Raw genomic sequence first — 23,041 nt, forward strand, 5'->3', positions numbered from 1 at the left:
AATTTCTAGAGATGAAAGAAAAACACCTTGAGTTATGGAGGACCCTAGAGATAGTATTTCTTATGGAGCAAGGGCTTCCTACCAGCATAGTCACTTCTAGGGTTTTTGACCTGAAAAGTTCTTTGGCATATTTTTTTCTTTGCTACCCACTATTTTTCTATTTTTTTTTCCTCTCTTTCTCTTCTCCTTCTTATCATCTAGAGACTTGGGTAATTCCAAAGGAAGAGTGCTTTACGGACTCTAAGGGTGATTTATAGGTAAAGACAGAAAAAGATTAATTTTTTACCAAGTTCCATATGCCCCAAAAATGAATGTAAACTTTCTTGGACGTCATTGAAAATGCAGACAGTTTTAATTCCATTCCATTTTTCAGAATTCTCAATCGTAATCCTTTGACAGCAGTGGAAGATTCGTATCTTTTTAAATTGCCAGCATTAAAATATTTGTAAGTATTGCAGCATTTTCATGGCCCTTGGGATGATTTCTGCTCTTTCTTACTTTTGTCACAGGTTGAGTATTTTGTCTAAAAAGTCATAATTTAAATTTTAACTAGGTTCTTGATACGGAGTTATTGGCAAAGAAAAAAGTTAAAGAATATATATGAGTAAGACAGCCAGCAGAGGAAGAGAGCAGTGTTGAAGAATGCACATAGATATGGAACGTGTAGATGCATTAGGAATATTATTTATCCAGGAAGCAAAAAGGAATAAGGGGTACATTATTTGAAAAAAAAAAACAAGTTATCGAGAGAGATAGATGCAATTGAAAATGAGAACTCAGAATAATAAAAAAAGATTTTACTGTTCAGCACCAGGGTCATTAATTAGATGATGCAAATTTAAATTTCTCCAATAAGAGTCCTCTGGAATTATCTAGGGCATATAAGAAGTCAGAATTGAAGTAATCACATGTTAAAAATTTTAAGTTTAGAATTTGTGTTTATATTATATGTTTATATCTTACGTGTTTGGGCCTCTCCTTCAGAGACATGGGAACAACACAAGTGTCACAACAATTGAAAGCATTCTCATGATGACCCTTAAATTGGAAAAACTGTAAGTTGATTTTTATTATATTTATTTTCACTCGATTGTGTTTTTTTAGGTTTATTTTATTATTTTTTAAGTTTATTGATGTATAATTTTCATTAAAAAAAATTCACTGTTTAAAAATACACAGTTTGATGTGTTTTGACAGACTTATAGTTCTGTAGCCACCATTATATTTGAGATATAGAAAACTTCTGCACCCCCCCAAAGACCCCTCATGTCCCTTTATAGTCAGTCTCTTCCTCCCACTACCAGCCCCTGGCAACCACCAATCTGATTTTTGTTTTTATAATTTTGCCTTTTCCATAGCATCTTATACATGAAATCATGTGGTATGTAGCCTTTTTGTTTTTGACTCCTTTCACTTAGCCAGTCTCCTTGGAGATTTATTGATGCAGTTGTACCTATTGGTAGGTCATCCCTCAGCAGTAATGCTGAGTAGTATTCTAGTTGTGTGGGTATATAGCTTGTTTTTGCATTTATCAGTTGATGAACATCAGCTGAGTTGTTTCGTTTTTCGGCTATTATGAACAAAACCTCTAAAAATATTCACATGCATATGTGAGCATGTTTTGTGCAAATGTATGTTTTCATTTCTTTGGGGTAAAATACCTAAGGGTGGGATTGTTGCATCATATGCTAAGTGCATATTTAACTTCTTAAGAAACTGCTGAACTGTTTTCTAAAGTGGCTGTTCCATTTTGCATTCCCACTGGCAACGTCTGAGAGTTGGCATTGCTCCACATCTTCACCTGATGCTTATATCTGTTTTAAAAAATTTAAGCCTTCCTAGTAGGTGTGTGGTTAAATTTAATTGTGCTTTAATTTGCATTTCTCTAATAGCTGATGCTGTTGAGTGTCTATTCATGTGCAGATATCTTTCAAAATGAGCTGTCTGCTCAAATCCATTTTAATTGGATATTTATATTGAGTTTTAAGAATACTTTATAGAGCACTGAAAAAAAAGTCCTTTCTCTTAGATATGTGTTTAGTAAATATCTTCTCTCAGATTGTGACTTACCTTCATTCCATTAAAGTGCCTCTGAAGACCAGAAGTTTTAAAATTTTGAAGAACTCTAGCAATTTTTCTTGTATGGTTTGTGCTTTTTTGTGTCTTACCTAAGAAATCTTCCCCTGCGATCCCATTGCCTAATCCAAAATCACAAAGATTTTCTCCTGTGTTTTCTTCCAGAAGTTGTATAGTTACATTTAGGTCTCTGACCCATTTAATTTTCATGTATGGTGTGAAGGAAGGGGTCAGGTTTTAAATTTTTGCAGTTTGAAAAGCTATTTCTGTAGGTCCTTATTGTGACAGTTTATTACACACCTCCAGTTCAGTTCAGTCGCTCAGTCATGTCCGACTCTTTGCAACTCCATGGACTGCAGTATGCCGGGCTTCCCTGTCCATCACCAACTCCCAGAGCTTACTCAAACTCATGTCTAGAGTCATTGACTAGAGTCAATGATGCCATCCAATCATCTCATCCTCTGTGGTCCCCTTCTCCTCCTGCCTTCAATCTTTCCCAGCATCAGAGTCTTTTCCAATGTGCCAGTTCTTCGCATCAGGTAGCCAAAGTACTGGAGTTTCAGCTTCAGCATCAGTCCTTCCAATGAATATTCAGGACCGATTTCCTTTATTTGGGTGGAGTGTTCTATAAATGTCAATTAGGTCAAGTAGGTAGATAGTGTTGTTCAAGTCTTCTAGTCCTTTCTGATTTTTTATCTACTTGTTCTGTTAATTATTGAGAGAGGAATGTTAAAATCCCTGACTGTAATTATAGATTATTTTTGGTTTCTCCTTGCCACTCTCATTTTTCATTTGTATATTTTGAAGCTGTTACCGAATGGATAATTTTTTAGGTAATGTCTTCTTCATCAGTTGACTTCATCAATTGTATCATGATGAAGTAACATTCTCTATCCCTAATAATATTCTCTGCTTTGACACTGACTTTGTCTTAAAGTGATATATCCACTCCAGTTTTCTTTTCATTAGTGTTAGCATAGAATAATTTTTTCGACCCTTTTAACCTTTTATTTTCTATTGAAGATGGTTCTTGTATATAGTTAGCTTTTGCTTTTTGTCTAATGTGATGATTCTTTTAATTAGGGTGATTAGAGCATTTGCATTTAATGTAATTATTGATATTACTACATTCAAATCTACTGTCTTGCCATTTGCTTTCTATTTGTCCCATCTGTACTTTCTTTTTCCTTTTTCGTCCTACTTTCAGATTGAGTATATTTTATTATTTTATTTCCTTTGTTTGCTAATTCATTATAACTCAGGTTTTGTTATTTTAATGATTGCTTTATAGTTTACAGTATGCATCTTTAACTTATCACAGTCTACCTTCAAATGATATTACACAATTTCATTAATAGTATAGGAATCTTACAATAGGGTACTTCCATTTCTCCCCTCCTGGCCTTTGTGGTATTGTTTTCATATATTTTACTCATGTCATAAACAGCACTATATTATTTTTTGTGTAAACAATAGATTATCTTTTAAAGATATTTAAATAATAAGAAAAATCTGATATATTTACCTATGTTGTTACCAATTACAGTGTTTTTATTCTTTTGCGTAGATCCATGATTCCATCTGGTATGATTTTCCTTCTGTTTAAAAATACTCTTTAACATTTCTTACAGTGAAAATCAATTAGTGATGAATTCTTCAGCTTTTGTATATCTGAGATAGTCTTTATTTTGCTTTTATTTTTGAAAGATCTGGGTATAGAATTCTAGCTTGATAGAATTCAATTCACTACTTGAATTGTTATTACATTATTCCCACTTAGTGTTTGTTTACGTTGTTTCCAACAAGGAATCTCCTGTCATTGTTATCTTTGTTCCTCCATATGTAGTGTATAGTTTTTTCCTCTGATAGCTTTAAAATTTTTCTCTTTATTGCTGGTTTTGAGCAATATGATTATTTGTGCCTTGGTGTAGTTTTGTCCATGTTTCTTATCCTTAAAGTTCACTGATCTTCTTAACTTTGTGGGTTTATAGTGTTTAGCAATGTGGGAAAAATTTGGCTATTATTTCTTCAAATTTTTGTACTTCTCCTCTCCTTCAGGGACTCCAAGTATACGTATATTAGGTCACTTGAAGTTGTTGCACAATTCATTGATGTGCTGTTCATTTTTGTTGTTGTTTTGTTTTTTTACTCTTTGTGTTTCATTTTGGGTTGTTTCTATTACTATGTCTTAATGTTTTCTGATCCTTTCTTCTGCAGTGTCTAATATGCCATCAACCTCGCCCAGTATCTTTTTCATTTCGACATTGTTTTTATAATCTCTAGAAGTTCAATTTGGATCAGCTTACATCTTCCATGCCTCTACTTAACATTTTCAGTCTTTAGTCTGGGTTTTGTAACAAATGAAATACAGTTGTTATAACTTTTTTAATGTATGTTGTTGTTGTTGTTGTTCAGTCGCTAAGTTGTATCTGACTGTTTGTGACCCCATGGACTGCAGAATACCAGGCTTCCCTGTCCTTCACTATCTCCCAGAGTTTGCCCAAATGCATGCCCATTGAGTCAGTGGTGCAATCTAACTATCTCATCCTCTGTCATCCTCTTCTTTTGCCTTCAATCCTTCTTTTCCAGTGAGTTGGCTGTTTCCATTAGGTGGTCAAAATATTAGAGCTTCAACTTCAGCATCAGTCCTTCCAATGAATATTCAGGGTTGATATCCTTTAGGACTGACTGGTTTCATCTCCTTGCTGTCCAAGGGACTCTCAAGTCTTCTCCAGCACCACAATTCAAAAGCATCAATTCTTCAATGCTCAGCCTTCTTTATGGTCCAACTCTCACATCCATACATGACTACTGGAAAAATCATAGCCTGGACTATATAGACCTTTGTTGGCAAAGTGATATGTCTGCTTTTTAATATGCTGTCTATGTTTGTCATAGTTTTTCGTCCGAAGAGCAAGTGTCTTTTAATTGCATGGCTGCAGTCATGGTCCGCAGTGATTTTGGAGCCCAAGAAAAGAACATCTGTCACTGCTACCACTTTTTCCCCTTCTATTTGCCATGAAGTAATGGGACCACATGCCATGATCTTAGTTTTTTGAATGTTAAGTTTTAAGCCAGCCGGCAGTCAGCCAGTCAGCCAGCTTATTCATATATTATAATTTTTTAAATGTCCTTTTCTACTAATTCTAATATCTGTATAGATAATTAGTTAGTTTTAATTGATTGCTTTTTTCCCCAATACAGGTCACATATTCCTGCTTATTTGCATGCCCAGTAATTTTTCATATGATTCTAGACATTGTGAATTTTTAGCTTATTGTGTGCTATATATTTTTATAAAACGCTTGGGTTTTGTTTGGGGTAAAGTTAAGTTACTCAAAACAATTTTATTCTTTTAGGTCTAACTTTTAAGATTCATTAGGTAGCACTTCAAGTAGCTTTTAAGTCTAGAATTCATTATTTGCAACTACTGAGACAAGTCCTTTCTGTGTATCATGAGGTTTTCCCTTCTGACTTGTAGGAACAGATGCTATTCCCAACCCTGTGTGATATCCAGTTATCTTTTTTTTTTTTTTTACCTTTTAAAAAATTTATTCATTTTATAAAATTTAGTTTTTGTTGAAGGATGATTGCTTTCCAGAATTTTGCAGTTATTCTTATTATTAATCCTTTCATGTGGTTCTTTTCCTGGCATCAGTTAATTCCTCACACAAATGCACTGACCAATACTTCGTTGAATACTCAAGAGCTCCCTTTGCATATCTCCAGAGTTCTTTGTCTGAGTACTTCTTTTCCCTCTAGTACTCTGCTTTGTGAACTCTCATCACCTTGGTTTTCCCAGATTCTCAGCTCCATTTCTTCAGCTGGGGAGTCTACCAGTCTGTGCCAGGGTTTCTCTTCCCTGTACCATGACCTGGAAATTCTCTTAAAGAAGTAAGCTAGGGCAGTCATAGGGGTCACTTCATTTATCTCTCATCTCTTGGGGATCACTGAACTTGATGGCCTGAGGTCCGGTTTCTTGAAAACTGTTTTTCGTATGTTTTGTTTGACTTTTTCATTGTTTCAGGTAAAAGGTTAAATTGGTCCTTGCTACTTCATCTTGACCTGAAGCCAATAATATTCTTTAAGTCTGTTTTGTTTTGATATGGATGGAGTCCAATCAAAGACTAGGCATTGCATGTCATGTCTTTGTTTCCCTTAATGTAGAATGTTTCCCTGCTTTTTTTTTTTTTTTTTGGTCTTTTATGGCATTGGCATTTCTGAAGAGTCTAAGCCAGTTGTTTTATAATTTGCCCCACAATCTGGATTTGTCTGTTTCCTCATTAGATTCAAAGTAAACATTTTGGAGAAGAATACTATATAAGTGACATATCCTTCCTTCCTACTTCATCACTTCAAGTGGCCCGATGCTAAGTCTGATCACTTGATTAAGGCGATTTCTTACATATGTCTCCATTGTAAAGTTATTTTCCCCCTTGGTAATTGATAAATAATATGTGGGCTGAACTTTGGGATCATAGAAGATCCTACTTCCAGACAACTCTTCACCCAGCTGTGCATCAGAGATAATCCTTGTCTGAATCAACTATTACATTGATAGTTGTAAAATGACACTTTCCTAATTTTATCATTCCTTTCGCATTTATTACCTGTTATTATTCTGTAAAGCAGAGCTCCCTCACTTTTCTTTTTGAATATCATTATGAACTCATGTACTCTTCTTTAATTATAACTTGTTATAATGATAATGTTATTCTTTTGAATGTTCAGATTGTCCAGATTTGGTCAATGAGATCTCTGTTATAATTTAACCACACAATATTTTTTTATTCCTAGAGTAATTTCTAATGTATTTATTACTCACAAATAGGAATTGAGAAAGAGACTCCAGAAGGGGGACTTATTCAGATTCTTCTTAGAAGTCTTCCTACTTGTGTGTACTCTCAACCCAAAATGAAGCTTTTAGGTTGGAGATATTTCTGAATTAAACTACAGATCAGTGTCACCCGATTCTAGTCCCTATTCCCTTTTTTCTAGGCATACCATCCCCACTGCCACCCTAATCCTTCTGTTGGGCACCTCTGGCCTCTATATTTATTTTCAACAGTCAAGAGCAGCAACTGGCCAACTGATCTGTATCCAGTTCTCCAATCCATATGCCCCAAGAACTAACTCCTTTATGCACTGCCCTGTGGTGGTCTTGGCCTGCGTCTTCCACCTATTCGAGGAACTCCTTTACCACAAATTTGATTCTCTGCATTTCCATTTATAGGATCTTACCTATCCGTATGGCCTGCTGCCTCTGCCAATTTAAAAATACTATTGAGGTTGTCTGCAAGACAGTCAAACTGCATTGTGACAGTGATTGCCCGACAAACATCACATTTTGTGGTGAGTCTGAATTGCCTGATGGTAATTTTAAAATTTTCTTTTAATTCTTTAATTTTTATTTTTAACCAGTGACGATAAATTTTAAAATTAATAATGTAATTGCATTATTTTTATTCATTCAGAATTCCACATCCCTAAATTTCTAAGAACTACTCTCTTACTAAAAATCAGATTCTCAGTTACATTATTAAGCTAATAATAGCTTAGTTACATTGTTAACTTAGTAACTGATATACATACATAAAAGAACAAGAAAAAGGAATGGGAGGGGGAAGGGCATTAGCATGAATGGCCACACAGTGTATTCTGTGCTGTCTGCAAATGAGAATTTATTCATACAGTGCATCAGTTTGTAGACTGATTCTATATACATTAGGTCTCAAGTATCCTTTGTCTTATAGGGTAGATGTAAATATATTTTTGATATTTTGTCTATTTTTGTAATATTATAAAAGAGTACAAGTGATGCTGTCTTATGGCCTACATGGAGCCTGTGAGTTTCTGGTTCCACCACCAGAAGCTGCTAGCTAGCACTTCTAAAGGATGGGTGCACTGTGTGTGTGCTAAGCTGCTTCAGTCATGTCTGACTCTTTGAGATTCTATGGACTGTTGCCCACCAGACTCCTCTGTCCATGAGATTCTCCAGGCAAGAATACTGAAGTGTGTTGCCATACCCTCCTCCACGGGTTCTTCCCAACCCAGGGATCGAACCTGCGTTTCTTAACATCTCTTGCATTGGCAGGTAGGTTCTTTACCACTAGCGCCACCAGGGAAGAGCAATTTTATTCTTAGACTGTCCAGCTCTGAACTTGTTCTGAATCTCAAACTTTTCTATCCACAAAACACTCAGGTGCTTCTGACTGTTTTTCTATTTATCAGATTTGTTGGCACTAACTCGATAACCTCCAAAATGTGCTTTGATGCCCAGATATCTTAAATACAGGTGTCTCAATGGTCTAGAACACATCATAAGTAATAACACTTTGTTACTTATATAAAGATAATTTTTGCTTCTTTTTCAAAAAAATTTTTTATTTTGGCCACTCAGTTCCTTGACCAGGGATAGAACCTGGGCCATGGCAGTGAAAATACTGAATCCTAACCACTATACCACCAGGGAACTCCTGAAAACAATTGTTTTTACCAATTATATTACTCTCTCTCCCCCAGAAGTGGGCCAGAAAAGCCATTTTTAATCTCCTTTTGCAGATGAGGAAAAACAAGATCCGAGATATTAAGTGCAGTGGCCTAGTACCCAGATCTCCTGTCTCCGATTTTAGGCTCTCTGCACACCCACGCTCCTCCTCTCTCATGACCCTTACATCCTCCTTTGACCCTTGCCACCACCACTAACATTTTTAATCCTTTTGTAAGAGAAGCCCAGCTACACAACAGTACATATTACCTTCACACAGTCAGAAGCTTTGGATGGTTTCCCAACACACTAGAAATATTAAAAGCGAAATGAAATGAAAGCAAAGTAGGCAACTGACAGAAGTTGCTTTTCCCTTTTGCATTATAGTACTTCAAGTATTATTCTATTGGTCTGTCGAACATTCCACACTGGCATATAGGCTGGCAAATCTGTTAGCTTATGGATCCCTGCCTAAATTTCAGCAAAGAGCCAGGGTGACATAAGAGTTTTGGAGATAGAGCCCTCTGTTCTAGGGGCTGGAATATATGGAGGCAGGGACTGAGCAAAGGACTCAATGGGTGGGTGGAAGACACTTTCGGATGATGACCTGTTGGCAGCAGTTGTGGTCACGGTCATCTGGGATAGTAGTAAGAGTGCAGGTGCCCTGAAGAGGTGGAGGGAGGAGACCTTATGCTCCTCTGCGTCTGAGGCAGGGTGGGGTGGGGTATGTGACTGTGAGGGGTCACAGTAGATGGGAGTAGAGGAATCTGTGTCTTCCTGCCAGTCCCTTGGGAGCCAGTTGAGTGATCCTAAATATAATTACTATATTTCATGCCACAGAATTTTCTGAGTAGATGGTCACTTTTTCAAAAGATATCTTTTTCACCTTCTGGTGTAATCAATCACTGGCCTATGTTTGGGTTTCTTTCTCTCCCCTCCAAGTGGCACTCACACATTTGCTGATGCCTAATTTATTTGTCTGGGATACATGACTGTGGACTGACCAAAAGCTCTCCCATCAGTCTTCACTTATCAAAAACAGTCTCTTCTCTTTTGACAGATGAAGATACATCTATAGGCAATGCAGAAGGATCGTTCATGAAGGTGTTACAAGCCCGGAAGAAGAACACCAGCACAGAGCTGATTATTGAACCCGAGAGGGCATCCTCAGACAAAAGTGCTGTCAGTCTGTCAGCCTTCATGAATGAGCAGCTGGACTTTAATGATGAAAGTAACGTGATCAGTGCACTGAATTACATACTGCCTTATTTCTCAGAGGGAAATCTAGAAGATGTTGAATCCACATTATTGCCCTTCATTCAACTTCTTTTTACAAATGCCCACGAGGGAGATATGCCACTGGGCCATCTCAAAAACAATGCAAAAAACCCTTCTGTTAACCCTATACACCACAATTCAATTTATAAAAATAAATTGAGGAAACTCTATTTTCTGGAAAACTTGTTAAAGACAGAAATTCAAGAAAAACTTGAGGTTAAAAAGAAAGAAAAAACGGCCATGCTTACCCGTGCCAACCTTTTGGGTCCCAAATTTAAACGCCAGATCTTTCCAAAGAAACTGGAAACAGCCCAACCACAGGAAAACAGCCTAGCTGAGATTGAGAGCCCAGGGCAAAGGCTGCTGAGAGTGAACAGGGTCCTCAAGCGCCCAAGGGGCCTACAGAAAAGGCACTTCAAAGATGCGGGAGATGAGAGCAGCAAGAAGAAACAGAATGCCCAGCCATTGGTGGAGAACACTGCCAAAGAAAGAAGGCTCCAGAGGCCGTCCCCAAGGGAGCTGGATGAGCTGGACATGGTGAGGAAGCCGAGGAAGTTAGTGGGGAACTCCTTCAACACAGAGCCTTTGTTCATAGAGGAACACAAGTCAGCAGCCTATTCTTTGCTGAAACAATACTCTTGGGATAGGCCTTCAGACCCCCTCCTTCCAAAACCCCAACCTGAGGTTAAAAACAAATCAAAAGGTTTATCCTACACCATTTCCGTTTTAGAAGAAGCTGATGCTAGAGTGAGAAACATGAAGTCTTCCAAACCAGCCTTGCATTCCAGAAAAAAACACCTCTTCCATAAAACTCGCTCTCGGGTGGCCCACAGAACACCTACGGCCAAAATAGGTCAAGAGTGGAGAAAGAAAGATTCACTCAACAGAATGATGCTGGCCAGAAGGCCTCCATTCTCTGCAGTGAGGAGTCTCATCAATTCCCCTCCACGAGAGGCATTTTCATCTTCAGGATTACTGGATCCTCAGGAAAATCCTTTTTCAGAATTATATTCTCTTTCAGATCCTCCTAATGGAAAGTCTAGTTCAGTGAACAATACTCCACATGTTTTAGAAGCAGTTATCTCTTCAGGAAGAATTACTCTGCCGAAAGAAACCAGGCCTGGAGTCACTGCCCATAAGAATGTCTCCAGTGCACATTCTACTGTTGCTGCGGACTTAACGCCACCTGTTCAACACACCAACGAAACACAGTGGGAGTACCACAACGTGGGCACTGAGTTCGCCTCTAAGCCCCCAAGCCTCGGTTTCCCAGCGCTTGCATCCCCAGGCGATCAGTTTGAAAGTCAGCTTAACCAGCAGCTACGGTCCCTCATCCCCAGCAACGACGTAAGAAAGCTCATCGCTCACGTCATCCGGACTTTGAAAATGGACTGCTCTGAGACCCACGTGCAGCTGGGCTGCGCCAAACTCATATCCAGAACAGGCCTCTTGATGAAGCTTCTCAGTGAGCAGCAAGAAATAAAGGTGTCCAAGGCAGAATGGGATACGGACCGGTGGAAAACTGAGAACTACATCAATGAGAGCACAGAAGCCCAGAGTGAACAGAAAGAGCAGGAGTCCAGTGAGGTGAGGATTGTGCCTGAAACATGGGACCTGGACTTTCACTCAGTTCAGGACATGCCATTAACGTGCCCAAGCAGGAAGTCCTGGGGCTCCTCGTCTGTATCTTGTCTCGGCCAAGCTGGCTAAGACAGTGACCTACCACTCTGCTCATTCAGAAAACGTGCCACTATTGCTAGGGTAGATGAGAAGAAGACATAACCCACAAGATAGATACATTGTAGAAGAAAATGCTAACGATGAGATCAATAACTTTAAATTTGGTTTCTTCTTGTAAAAGCTATCCACCTGAAAAGGATGGAGTCTTCTAGTAGTTTAAGAATAGTTAGGTATTGTTTAGAATAGCTTTAATACTCCTCAGCTTTCCTCCTTTCCAGCTCCCTGTTTTTAAAAACTTGTTGTTTATTTATTTATTTTTTAGCTCACAAAAGAAGTTCCAGGTTACGGCTATAACGACAAACTTATCTTGGCAGTATCTGTGAGTGCAGGAGTGACGGTTTTGATTACAATGTTCTGTCTCATTGAGGTAAGGATGTTTCTTAATTCAGATTCAGAACCCCCAACCCGAAAAATCAAAGCTACCTTTCCACCTGCTAGTACTTGATACTCCTCTTCAGTCACGAGGACTAAGATATGCTTTGTTCTTTTACTGAAAAGTGTGTTCCCAGGGTTTTCACAGGAGCTCCACTCCCAGGAGATATCTGTGGAACTGAATCCAAGATAACAAGCCATTAGACAATTCTGACCTGTTAAGTTTATAAGAAACCAGAGTTGACATGATAGTAACATTTCTTCGACTCAGAACACCATGTGGATTTGATGTACTCACAGTCACTCTCATGCTACCTTGATTTCTCTCCTTGTTGGCTGCAGTGGTGAGAGATATATCATTTCCACCCTCACGTAGCTATCGGTCACCCTGCATGCTATGCATGCTAAGTCGCTTCAGTCGTGTCCGACTCTGTGCGACCCCATAGACGGCAGCCCACCAGGCTCCACTGTCCACAGGATTCTCTAGGCAAGAATACCGGAGTGGGTTGCCATTTCTTTCTCCAATCGGTCACCCTGGGAGGGCTAAAGTTTAGTTCAGTTCAGTTCAGTCGCTCAGTCGTGTCCGACTCTCTGCGACCCCATGAATTGCAGCACGCCAGGCCTCTCTGTCCATCACCAACTCCCGGAGTCTACCCAAACCCATGTTCATCGAGTCGGTGATGCCATCCAACCATCTCATCCTCTGTCGTCCCCTTCTCCTCCCGCCCCCAATCCTACCCAGCATTAGGGTCTTTTCCAATGAGTCAACCTTTCGCATGAGGTGGCCAAAGTATTGGAGTTTCAGCTTCAACATCAGACCTTCCAATGAACACCCAGGATTGATCTCTTTTAGGATGGATTGATTGGATCTCCTTGTAGTCCAAGGGACTCTCAAGAGTCTTCTCCAACACCACAGTTCAAAAGCATCAATTCTGTGGCGCTCAGCTTTCTTCACCGTCCAACTCTCACATCCATACATGACCACTGGAAAAACCATAGCCTTGACTAGACGGACTTGTGTTGGCAAAGTAATGTCTCTGCTTTTAAACATGCTATCTAGGTTGGCCATAACCTTCCTGCCAAGGAGTAAGCGTCTTTTAATTTCATGGCTGCAGTCAACCATCAGCAGTGATTCTGGAGCCCAAAAAAATAAAGTCGGACACTGTTTCCACTGTTTCCCCATCTATTTCCCATGGAGTGATGGGACCAGATGCCATGATCTTAGTTTTCTGAACGTTGAGCTTTAAGCCAACTTTTTCACTCTCCTCCTTCACCTTCATCAAGAGGCTCTTTAGTTCTTCTTCACGCTCTGCCATAAGGGTGGTGTCATCCGCATATCTGAGGTTATTGATATTTCTCCCGGCAATCTTGATTCCAGCTTGTGTTTCTTCCAGCCCAGCGTTTCTCATGATGTACTCTGCATAGAAGTTAAACAAGCAGGGTGACAATATACAGCCTTGACGTACTCCTTTTCCTATTTGGAACCAGTCTGTTGTTCCATGTCCAGTTCTAACTGTTGCTTCCTGACCTGCATACGGTTTCTCAAGAGACAGGTCAGATGGCCTGGTGCTCCCATCTCTTTCAGAATTTTCCACAGTTTATTGTGATCCACACAGTCAAAGGCTTTGGCATAGTCGATAAAGCAGAAATAGATGTTTTTCTGGAACTCTCTTGCTTTTTCGATGATCCAGTGGATATTGGCAATTTGATCTCTGGTTCCTCTGCCTTTTCTAAAACCAGCTTGAACATCTGGAAGTTCACGGTTCACGGGTTGCTGAAGCCTGGCTTGGAGAATTTTGAGCATTACTTTACTAGCATGTGAGATGAGTGCAATTGTGCGGTAGTTTGAGCATTCTTTGGCATTGCCTTTCTTTGGGATTAGAACGAAAACTGACCTTTTCCAGTCCTGTGGCCACTGCTGAGTTTTCCAAATTTGCTGGCATATCGAGTGCAGCACTTTCACAGCATCACCTTTGAGGATTTGAAATAGCTCAACTGGAATTCCATCACCTCCACTAGCTTTGTTCGTAGTGATGCTTTCTAAGGCCCACTTGACTTCACATTCCAGGATGTCTGGCTCTAGGTGAGTGATCACACCATCGTGATTATCTGGGTCGTGAAGATCTTTTTTGTACAGTTCTTCTGTGTATTCTTGCCACCTCTTCTTAATATCCTCTGGGGCTAGGCCGGGCCCGGGGGCAACGGCCGAGAGGGGCTAGGCCGGGCTGGGGGCCGGGGCCCGGGGGCAGCGGCCGACAGGGGCTAGGCCGGGCCGGGGGCCGGGGGCCGGGGGCCGGGGGCAACGGCCAAGACGGGCTAGGCCAGGCGGGCGGCGGGGGACGGCGGCCGACAGGGCCTAGGCCGAGCCGGGGGCTGGGGCCGGCGGCGGCGGCGGCGGCAGCGAGAGGAATTACCCAAGGCCCAAGGTAAGAGAAACCCAAGTAAGACGGTAAGTGTTGCGAGAGGGCATCAGAGGGCAGACACACTAAAACTAAAATTACAGAAAACTAGCTAATCTGATCACATGGACCACAGCCTTGTCTATCTCAATGAAACTAAGCCATGCTGTGTGGGGCCACCCAAGACGGATGGGTCATGGTGGAGAGGTCTGACAGATTGTGGTCCACTGGAGAAGGGCATGGCAAACCACTTCAGTATTCTTGCCTTGAGAACCCCATGAACAGTATGAAAAGGCAAAAGGATAGGACACTGAAAGATGAACTCCCCAGGTCAGTAGGTGCCCAATATGCTAATGGAGATCAGTGGAGAAATAACTCCAGAAAGAATGATGGGATGGATGCAAAGCAAAAACGATACCCAACTGTGGATGTGACTGGTGACAGACACAAAGTCCGATGCTGTAAAGAGCAATATTGCATAGGAACCTGGAATGTTAGGTCCATGAATCAAGGCAAACTGGAAGTGGTCAAACAGGAGATGGCAAGAGTCAACATCGACATTGTAGGAATCAGCGAACTAAGATGGACTGGAATGGGTGGATTTAACTCAGATGACCATTATATCTACTACTGTGGGCAAGAATCCCTTAGAAGACATGGAGTAGCCATCATGGTCAACAAAAGCATCCAAAATGCAGTACTTGGATGCAATCTCAAAAACGACAGAATGATCTCTGTTCGTTTCCAAGGCAAACCATTCAATATCACGGTAATCCAAGTCTATGCCCCGACCAGTAACGCCAAAGAAGCTGAAGTTGAACAGTTCTATGAAGACCTACAAAACCTTCTAGAACTAACACCCAAAAAAGATGTCCTTTTCATTATAGGGGACTGGAATGCAAAAGTAGGAAGTCAAGAAACACCTGGCGTAACAGGCAAGTTTGGCCTTGGAGTACAGAATGAAGCAGGGCAAAGGCTAATAGAGTTTTGCCACGAGAACGCACTGGTAATAGCAAACACCCTATTCCAGCAACACAAGAGAAGACTCTACACGTGGACATCACCAGATCGTCAACACTGAAATCAGATTGATTATATTCTTTGCAGCCAAAGATGGAGAAGCTATATATAGTCAGCAAAAACAAGACCGGGAGCAGGCTGTGGCTCAGATCATGAACTGCTTATTGCCAAATTCAGACTTCAATTGAAGAAAGTAGGGAAAACCACTGGACCATTCAGGTATGACCTAGATCAAATCCCTTATGAGTATACAGTGGAAGTGACAAATAGATTTAAGGGACTAGACCTGATAGCCAGAGTGCCTGATGAACTATGGACAGAGGTTCGTGACATTGTACAGGAGATAGGGATCAAGAAAATCCCCATGGAAAAGAAATGCAAAAAAGCAAAATGGCTGTCTGAGGAGGCCTTACAGATAGCTGGGAAGAGAAGAGAAGCGAAAAGCAAAGGAGAAAAGAAAAGATATTTCCATCTCAATGCAGAGCTCCAAAGAATAGCAAGGAGAGATAAAGCTCAGCGATCAGTGCAAAGAAATAGAGGAGGGCTAAAAGGACCCAGCTAATAGAAGTGTTTTCTTATCAGTCCCGTAGATCTCCGTAGCAGCTGTCTTCTCTGGTGTGTTAGGCGTTGTGTAAATAGGTTCCACTAGAGCACTACAAGAAAGAGTCCTGCATCAGGCCACCCTGAAGCATGTCATGTTTAGAACAGCATCTTCCTGGAGCTAGCCTCTTGAGCTTTCGTCCAGTTACATAATGGTTTATTACTTTTCCCAACAGGCAGTTGCTAACATTAAGAGGAAGATTTTGGTTTTTTTAACATGTTTATTTTTTTTTTATAATCTTATTTATTGATTTATTTTTGCTGCCCTGGGCCTTTGTGGCTTTGTGCGGGCTTTCTCTGGTCGAGACAAGTGGTGGGGCTACTCTTCCTTGCTGTGCACAGGCTTCTCATTGTGGTGGCTTCTCTTGTTGCAGAGCATGGGCTCTATGTGTAGGAGCTGAGTAGTTGCAGCATACAGGCTTAGTTGCTCCACGGCACGTGGGGGTCTTCCTGGACCAGAGATTAAACCCATGTCTCCTGCATTGGCAGGCGGACTCCTATCCACGGCACTACCAGAGAAGTCCAAAAGAGCAATTTTAATGAGCTGACCATCTTGATTCTACTCTACCAAGTCAATCTACTTTATCTTTTCTTCTGTCCTGGCAGCCCTCTATTCCAGCCAAAGCAGCCCCTTACCATGTGCTCATTACACCGTACCCATTCCTGCTTTTATCTGTGCGTTTGCACAGACAAAATAAATTCCTTAATTTTACTTTGCCTGTGGGAGTCCTATGACTCTCAAAAGCCAACTCAAGTTCATCTTTCTTCAAATAGACTTCCCTGAATACTCCAGCCCTGCTGACCCTAGTCCCATGAGGCCTGTCACCAGTTCTCAGGGGCCCCAGCAAAGCAGTCCCCTCACCTCAGAACTTACAAAAGTGGTAAACAGTTCTTTAGAAGGTGGCTCCCTAAGAGCCTCGTGGAGGGGAGCAGAACAGTGTAAGGACCAATGGCTTCCTGGTCTGTCAGACTTGAGTAAAACCTGACATGATGTGTTACCTGCTAAAGAGAAATGTGTCCGTCTGTAGGAGGGCTGGTCAGTAGTGAAAGTGCAGGAAAGGTGAAGAGGGACCAGCATGGGCAGTGCCCAGCCTCACCTTGTCCAAGAGGAGAGATGCACCCGAGGCAGCATAACTGAAGAGTCAGGCCCATCGCCAGGCTGCAGCTGTTGAGAGCATCTGGCTACCGCAGGCCTTTCCATTTAATGTGGGATTCAGCTGATTCCTTTGGTTCTAATACTGTTCTCACCAAGTAGCCTTTTGAGTGTGTGGTTGTGCTTTGGTGTGCCTTGGAGGCCTGTCTCTACAGAAGTTTAATTCTCTGGTTGTGTAGACACAGGTGCCCTGTCTGTAGAACAGATGTATTTCTCGTCAAGTAAGAATTTGGCATTCTGATTTTTGATCAGTCCTGTGATATTATTGATAAAGTGAAACTGACGCAAGAGGAAGATGTGAGTTCTCTCTTGGTGGGGAAGAGTAATTTCTGAGCCTAGGAGGCTAGGGACTTAACATGGGGTCTGGGGACTTAGCATGGGGTCAGCTTGCTAGTAGTTGGCCATTGCCCAGACTGTACCCCTGCATCTCCAGGTGGCATATGGCCTTTGCTTGTTTAGTATATCTACATGTGCGAGCTAAGTTGCCAGTCATGTCTGACTCTTTGTGACCCCATGGACTGTGGCTCTTCCAGGCTCCTCTGTCCATGGGATTCTCCAGGCAAGAATACTGGAGCGGGTGGTCACGCCCTCCTCCAGGAGATCTTCCCAACCCAGGAATCAAACCCGCATCTCTTATATCTTGTGCATTGGCGGGCAGGTTCTTTACTACTAGTGCCACCTGGGAAGTCCTATAACATCCTGTTTCTACTGTTTTTAATTTCCATGTAGTTTAACCTTGCATTTGTATTTATTTATACCATTTCATTGTTTCCGCTCCCTACTTACAAGGTTTTTGAGGACAGGGACTGTGCAGTGTTTTTCCCATGATAGACACTAATGGTGTTTGACAGAAGAGAGATGAGGCATTATATCAGTTCCACAGTGAGGAATAATGCAACGGAATATTTATTTGAAGTAGCATAGAGAGCCCAGAAATAGACCCACGTGTTCTTAAGATATTTGTCATGTTTTAATATTCTAATCAGTGGAAGAAAATGAATAAATGGTAATCAAATAAGCTGCCTGACTATTTGTGGGGAGGGGGGGAGGAATAATAGTAGATCCCCATTTCTCACCTTAAATAAACATGTTTCCATAAATGTGAAAAGATACTGCATAAAAGTATTAGAAGAAAAGCAGTGTTTTAATAATCTTGTGGCAGGAAAGCAGCTTCAGGGTCCGGTACCATGAGCAGAGTCTTTGATGGATCTGACCACCTGGTCTGTGACAACAACTTAGCACTGATTCATGCCAAGTGGAAGATGAAGAATTTTCTGTGTATTGTCTGACTCAATCGCCACAATCCTGTGAGGATGGTATTACTGTCCCTCTCTCATAGAGGAAGGAAATCAGCATGAGGCCCCAGTGGTCAAACCAAAAGCAGGAGCTGGGATCACCAGACTGCAAAGCCTGTGCTTCCTACTCTGCTCTTTTGTCTTTTCTCCTTAGAGACAAACACTGGGAGGTTTTGAAACACTGAAATTCAATGGAAGCCAATATTTATTTATTATAACGAGGTTTGTGGTGGGGGTTTGTTTTTGTTTGCTTGGCCGTGCTATGCTCGCAGGATCTTCGTTCCCTACCAGGGATCAAATCCAGGCCACTGCAGTGAAATCGCCGAGTCCTAACCACTGGACCACTAGGGAACTCCCAGGGGTTTTACAGATCAACAGGGAGAAGGCAGACAATCCAGGGGAGAAGGGGGTGAGGGCTGAGAGGAGAAGGAGAGGCATTGACAGTCTGCCACCATACTGGCCCGTCTCTCCTCACGGGTCGTGTGCAGCGGGTTTTGTTAGCCAAGCCTTTGTCACCTCATGACATAAAAATCATCTCTAATCGTCATCTTCAAGTACTTTTATAATCTGTCTAGAACTTGCTGTATTTGATTTTTAGTGTGATTGAGGTAGGGGATCTAACCTTTTCCCCACTACCTGAAGATCCACTTGTTTTCAAATCTTTCACTGAATGGTTCATTCTTTCTCCCCTGTCTAAAATACTATCTTTATTTGAACTCTATTCTGTTGATCCAGTTATCTTTTCCTGTTATCTTTTCAATATCACACTGCTTAACTCCAGTTACTCTATAACATGTAATTTTATATCTGTTAGGGTAAGGCCCTGCTCTTTGATCTTCTTTTTCATACATTTCATAAGCGTTCTTGCGTATATTCTCTACAAAATGTCAGCTCACCAGATTTTGTTTAAAAATTTCCTTGGATATAAATAGGGTTGCATTGAATTTGTAGGTTAATTTGAGGAGAATTGACCTCCTTACAGTATTCTTGGAAGATGGTATCCATCCCATGCCATGTATGTATTTCTTCTCAATGTCCTTCAGGAAGGTTTTAATGTTCTCTTCACATAAGTCTTACACATTTTTGGTTGAGTTTATTCCTAGTTACTATTGATATTATAAATGGGATCTTTCTTCCATTTTTTAGTTGGTTTGGTGATTTGTACTATATAGGAAAGCTATTAAAGCTTATATGTTGATCTCTTGATTTTGTACATAAGCCACCTTAACTGAATTCTCGTATTACTTACAGTACTTAAAATTTTGGTTGATTCCTTTGGTCTTCTAAAGTCCATTACTCATATGCAGATATGTTTGTCTCTTCCTTTCCAATTCTCCCTTTTTCTTACTGTACTGATTAGGAAACCCTCCTCCTCCACAGTGATCAATAGTAATAGTAATGATAGGCATCTTCCCCCTGTCCTTGATTTTAAACAGTGCTTAGGTTTCTGGTCAATACTTTTATTTTCTTTCCCTACTTCTGAAAGTTTTTTGTTAGGAATTATCTGTTGAACATGATCCAAAATGGTCCATAAAATGTATCGCCAGCTGCACGCAACACCCAAGGTTAGGTACTGTGAGAGAGTCAAAGGATTCTTAAACAGGATAGAATTCCTGTCCTTGAAAATGTTATCAACTCACTGGGTAGATAAGACTGAAAATAAAAAGTAATTAATAAAGATTTGAAAGTGGCTGTCATGATCGTGATCATGTTTTCTTTTAAAACAGATTTATTCTCATAGAAGAGCATCAGAGGAAGAAGGAAGCAGAAGGTAAATATTGGTCTTTTAAAGTAGAATTTTAGAACTAGAGGAGAGCTGAGAACTCATCTATTTTAGTCTCCTCACCAAAGTCAAGAAGAAGCTCTATTTACCCTAATGCTTTACGCTAATTTATTTATCAGCAGAATTAACTCCTCAACCAAATCTGGCCCAGCACAGGACTGGCACGGATTCATCTGGTTTCACGCATTCTTTAAGGAAAGAGGGTGGATGGGGAGAGGTTTCGGTTGTACCTGTTCCTGCCGGTGGTAGGCATCAGGCCAGGTCAGAGGTGTTCTTGGAGGCTCTGGGGTAGGGAAGTTAGAGATTTGGGGGCTAGCCTTACTCAAAGCTGATGAAAAGTAGAACAAACTATGTGTTCTTTCTGTAAAGGGGCAGGAAAGCTTCCCTTCTCATCATCCTCCTGGTTTTCAGCCCCCACTCCCTATTCCCTTTATCCAAACCAGTTAAAGTTTTAACTGGAAGAAACTTCAGACAGTAGTTTGTCTTTTCCTTTTATAATAAAAAAAAAAAATGGAGAAAGAGAAAACATCTGGCCCCGTGGTCACGCTGCTAGTGATTATCAAAGAGAAGGTGGTGCCTTTCCAACTAGGGCCCCTCGTGATCACACTGTGCTTGGGCTGCGAGCTGCATTTTATGTCAACAGTTCAGTACACACATACTTTATGGACAGAAGTGGTTTCTGATACAAACTCATTGTGCACTCTGTTGTTGTTGTTGTTAGTTTTGTTTGTTTTCGAAAAGAATACTTTCGAGTTTTCCTTCTGGTCATAACCTTTAAACTGATTTCACAATTCACTCACACCTCAGTGACAACCTGCCATATGCAAGTCAGAGTGCTAGATAACTTTGCTGGTTGGACTTAGGGGTTTACCTGCTGTGATGCAGTTTATCAGATAGAGCAGCTAAGAAGATAGAAGCACCTCCTCCCCTCCCCCACCCCCACCCCAGCAAATGCTGCACATGAGACTAAGTCCAAAGGGGGCTAGTGTGGAATGCTTCTGAAAGGAATGTGCACCTGCCCAGCATGGTTGTGCAGTGTTTTCACTGCACGAGGGCAGTTGGCCGAGGGCCGAGAAATGGGAGTGGGGCTGCAGTCGTGCCTGTAGGCCGTGCTAAGCCACATGCACAGGTCTCCCCAGAGACACAGGCAGGGGGCCATTTTGAACAGACCCGGAGAGCTTCTGGAAGGCCAGCATGCGTGGAGTGATTCTCAAGACCCCAGGTCTGTGGTGACTTTGCTCATTGTGATTGCTGACTGAAGTCCCATTTAGTCCTGGTAAGACCAGAGCAAACACACTGTGGGAGATGGAAAGTGGCACGTGACACTAACTGTGTATGCTTTCCTCCAAGGGGCTGTTTTGGATTTCTGCTGCGTAAGAGAAGCTCAGGGACAAGTGAGAGTCAGGTAGGTTTGGGAAGGATAAAGTGCTGTGGCCAGAGGAAGCAGGGGAGAAGCAGAACTAACATGTCGCTCTCTGTGTCCCAGGAGGGCTTTTTCTGGAGGCGGCGGCCACTTTGGCTTCGGGACATGTACAGGCCTCTCAGTGCCACACGCAAGAAAAATATGGCGCAGAAGCTGCACGACAAGGAGTCTTCAGATGAGGATGAGATTTTCAAAAAGGATGCCTGGTAAACGATAGGGGACAATTTACACTTCTTGCCTCAGATGAGGAAATAATGCAAAGTGTAATTGCCCCTTTCGAGACTAAACGCCTTGGCACTCTTCTTCTTATCCCAGGGGGGACCCTGAAATGCTGATAGGGACTCCTCCTCCGGCTACAGATTCGGCTGCTGAAGAGGAGAGTGAGGCAGCTGCCGACACCACCACAGAGTGAGCCCCGTCCTGCCACCGGCCACCTGCAAATTTTATTTTCTAATACTGGCTTCTCAGCATCACTTTTAAAATACTTATTTTTCTCATATTAAAATGTATGAGTGCATAACCAATTATAACCATGTGGTAAGGAATTAAAATGTCAATAGTTGAGTATTTATGTACCAATATAATATCAAGAAAAAAGCAGAGCTGAAACTAGAATCCCTCAGGGCGGCCAGAACTTCCACCAGAGGAAACACAGGCAGAAGAGGAGAAATACAAGAATGGAGGGGGGGGGGCTTCCATCCCGTGTTTCCGCAGTATAACCAGCCCCTGGGAACTGGAAAACAGGTCATCCTCCGGGGGCATAGATTATTAAATCAAATAACAATTTTCTCTGGTGCTCTCTCTCCTGGTTCATCAAGTACAAGTTATTTACAACACACTTGCCCTCCTGCTCATGGAGGATCATCCACTTCTGGCCCCTCTTGTAAGTCACTGGGGCTGACAGAATATTTGGATCCCTGGGCCTTCCTCCACCACAGGACCAAGGCCTGACTTTCTCCCAAGCCCTCAAACTCGTGTACAAATGCGTTCCCTGTCTTGGTAGGGGGTTCTCCACCCCTTAAGCTGGTGGAAAATGCACATTGGGTTGCATTTTTTCTTTAAAAAGCAAAAAATCTGAGCCTTTGAATAGCTAGCAGGGAGAGGCCAGAGGGGCAGGATAAAGAAAAACATGTGCAAGCACCCAAGATGGTCCTCCTCAGGCCCCAGCCTCTCCTGACCCCTTTGAGGGTCAGTCATATGCTGCTCGGCTCCCTCCAGCACCAAACCCACCGCACTCCTGCCTCACCCAACACGGGCCCAGGGCTGCCTTGACTCCAAGTGACGATGTAATGGCAGTGCCATGTGGGGAAGGTGCAAAGGCTCTTCCAGTCCTTCTGCAAAGAAAATTGTTAATCGATCGCATTTAGTAAGTCAGGGAGAAAGAAATATATTAATGAGTAAAAGAAATACTGAAT

The 23,041-nt window shown here is 41.6% G+C and overlaps 1 protein-coding gene across 1 annotated transcript; it reads left to right on the forward strand.

The window, feature by feature from the left end:
• The first annotated feature begins 984 nt into the window (after positions 1-984).
• LOC145541205 (leucine-rich repeat-containing protein 37A-like) lies at positions 985-22,177 on the forward strand. Its single transcript, XM_081577026.1, is given in 10 exon segments — positions 985-1,004; positions 1,007-1,055; positions 7,310-7,428; positions 9,624-9,901; positions 10,163-11,428; positions 11,844-11,948; positions 20,148-20,191; positions 21,554-21,608; positions 21,690-21,832; positions 21,942-22,177. Coding segments are annotated over 10 exon segments (2,172 nt in total). The 5' UTR covers positions 985-988; the 3' UTR covers positions 22,039-22,177.
• Positions 22,178-23,041: the final 864 nt, after the last annotated feature.

This window comes from Giraffa tippelskirchi, chromosome 3 (genome assembly GCF_054371585.1).
Source record: "Giraffa tippelskirchi isolate mGirTip1 chromosome 3, T2T-mGirTip1v1.2.pri, whole genome shotgun sequence".
NCBI lineage: Eukaryota > Metazoa > Chordata > Mammalia > Artiodactyla > Giraffidae > Giraffa > Giraffa tippelskirchi.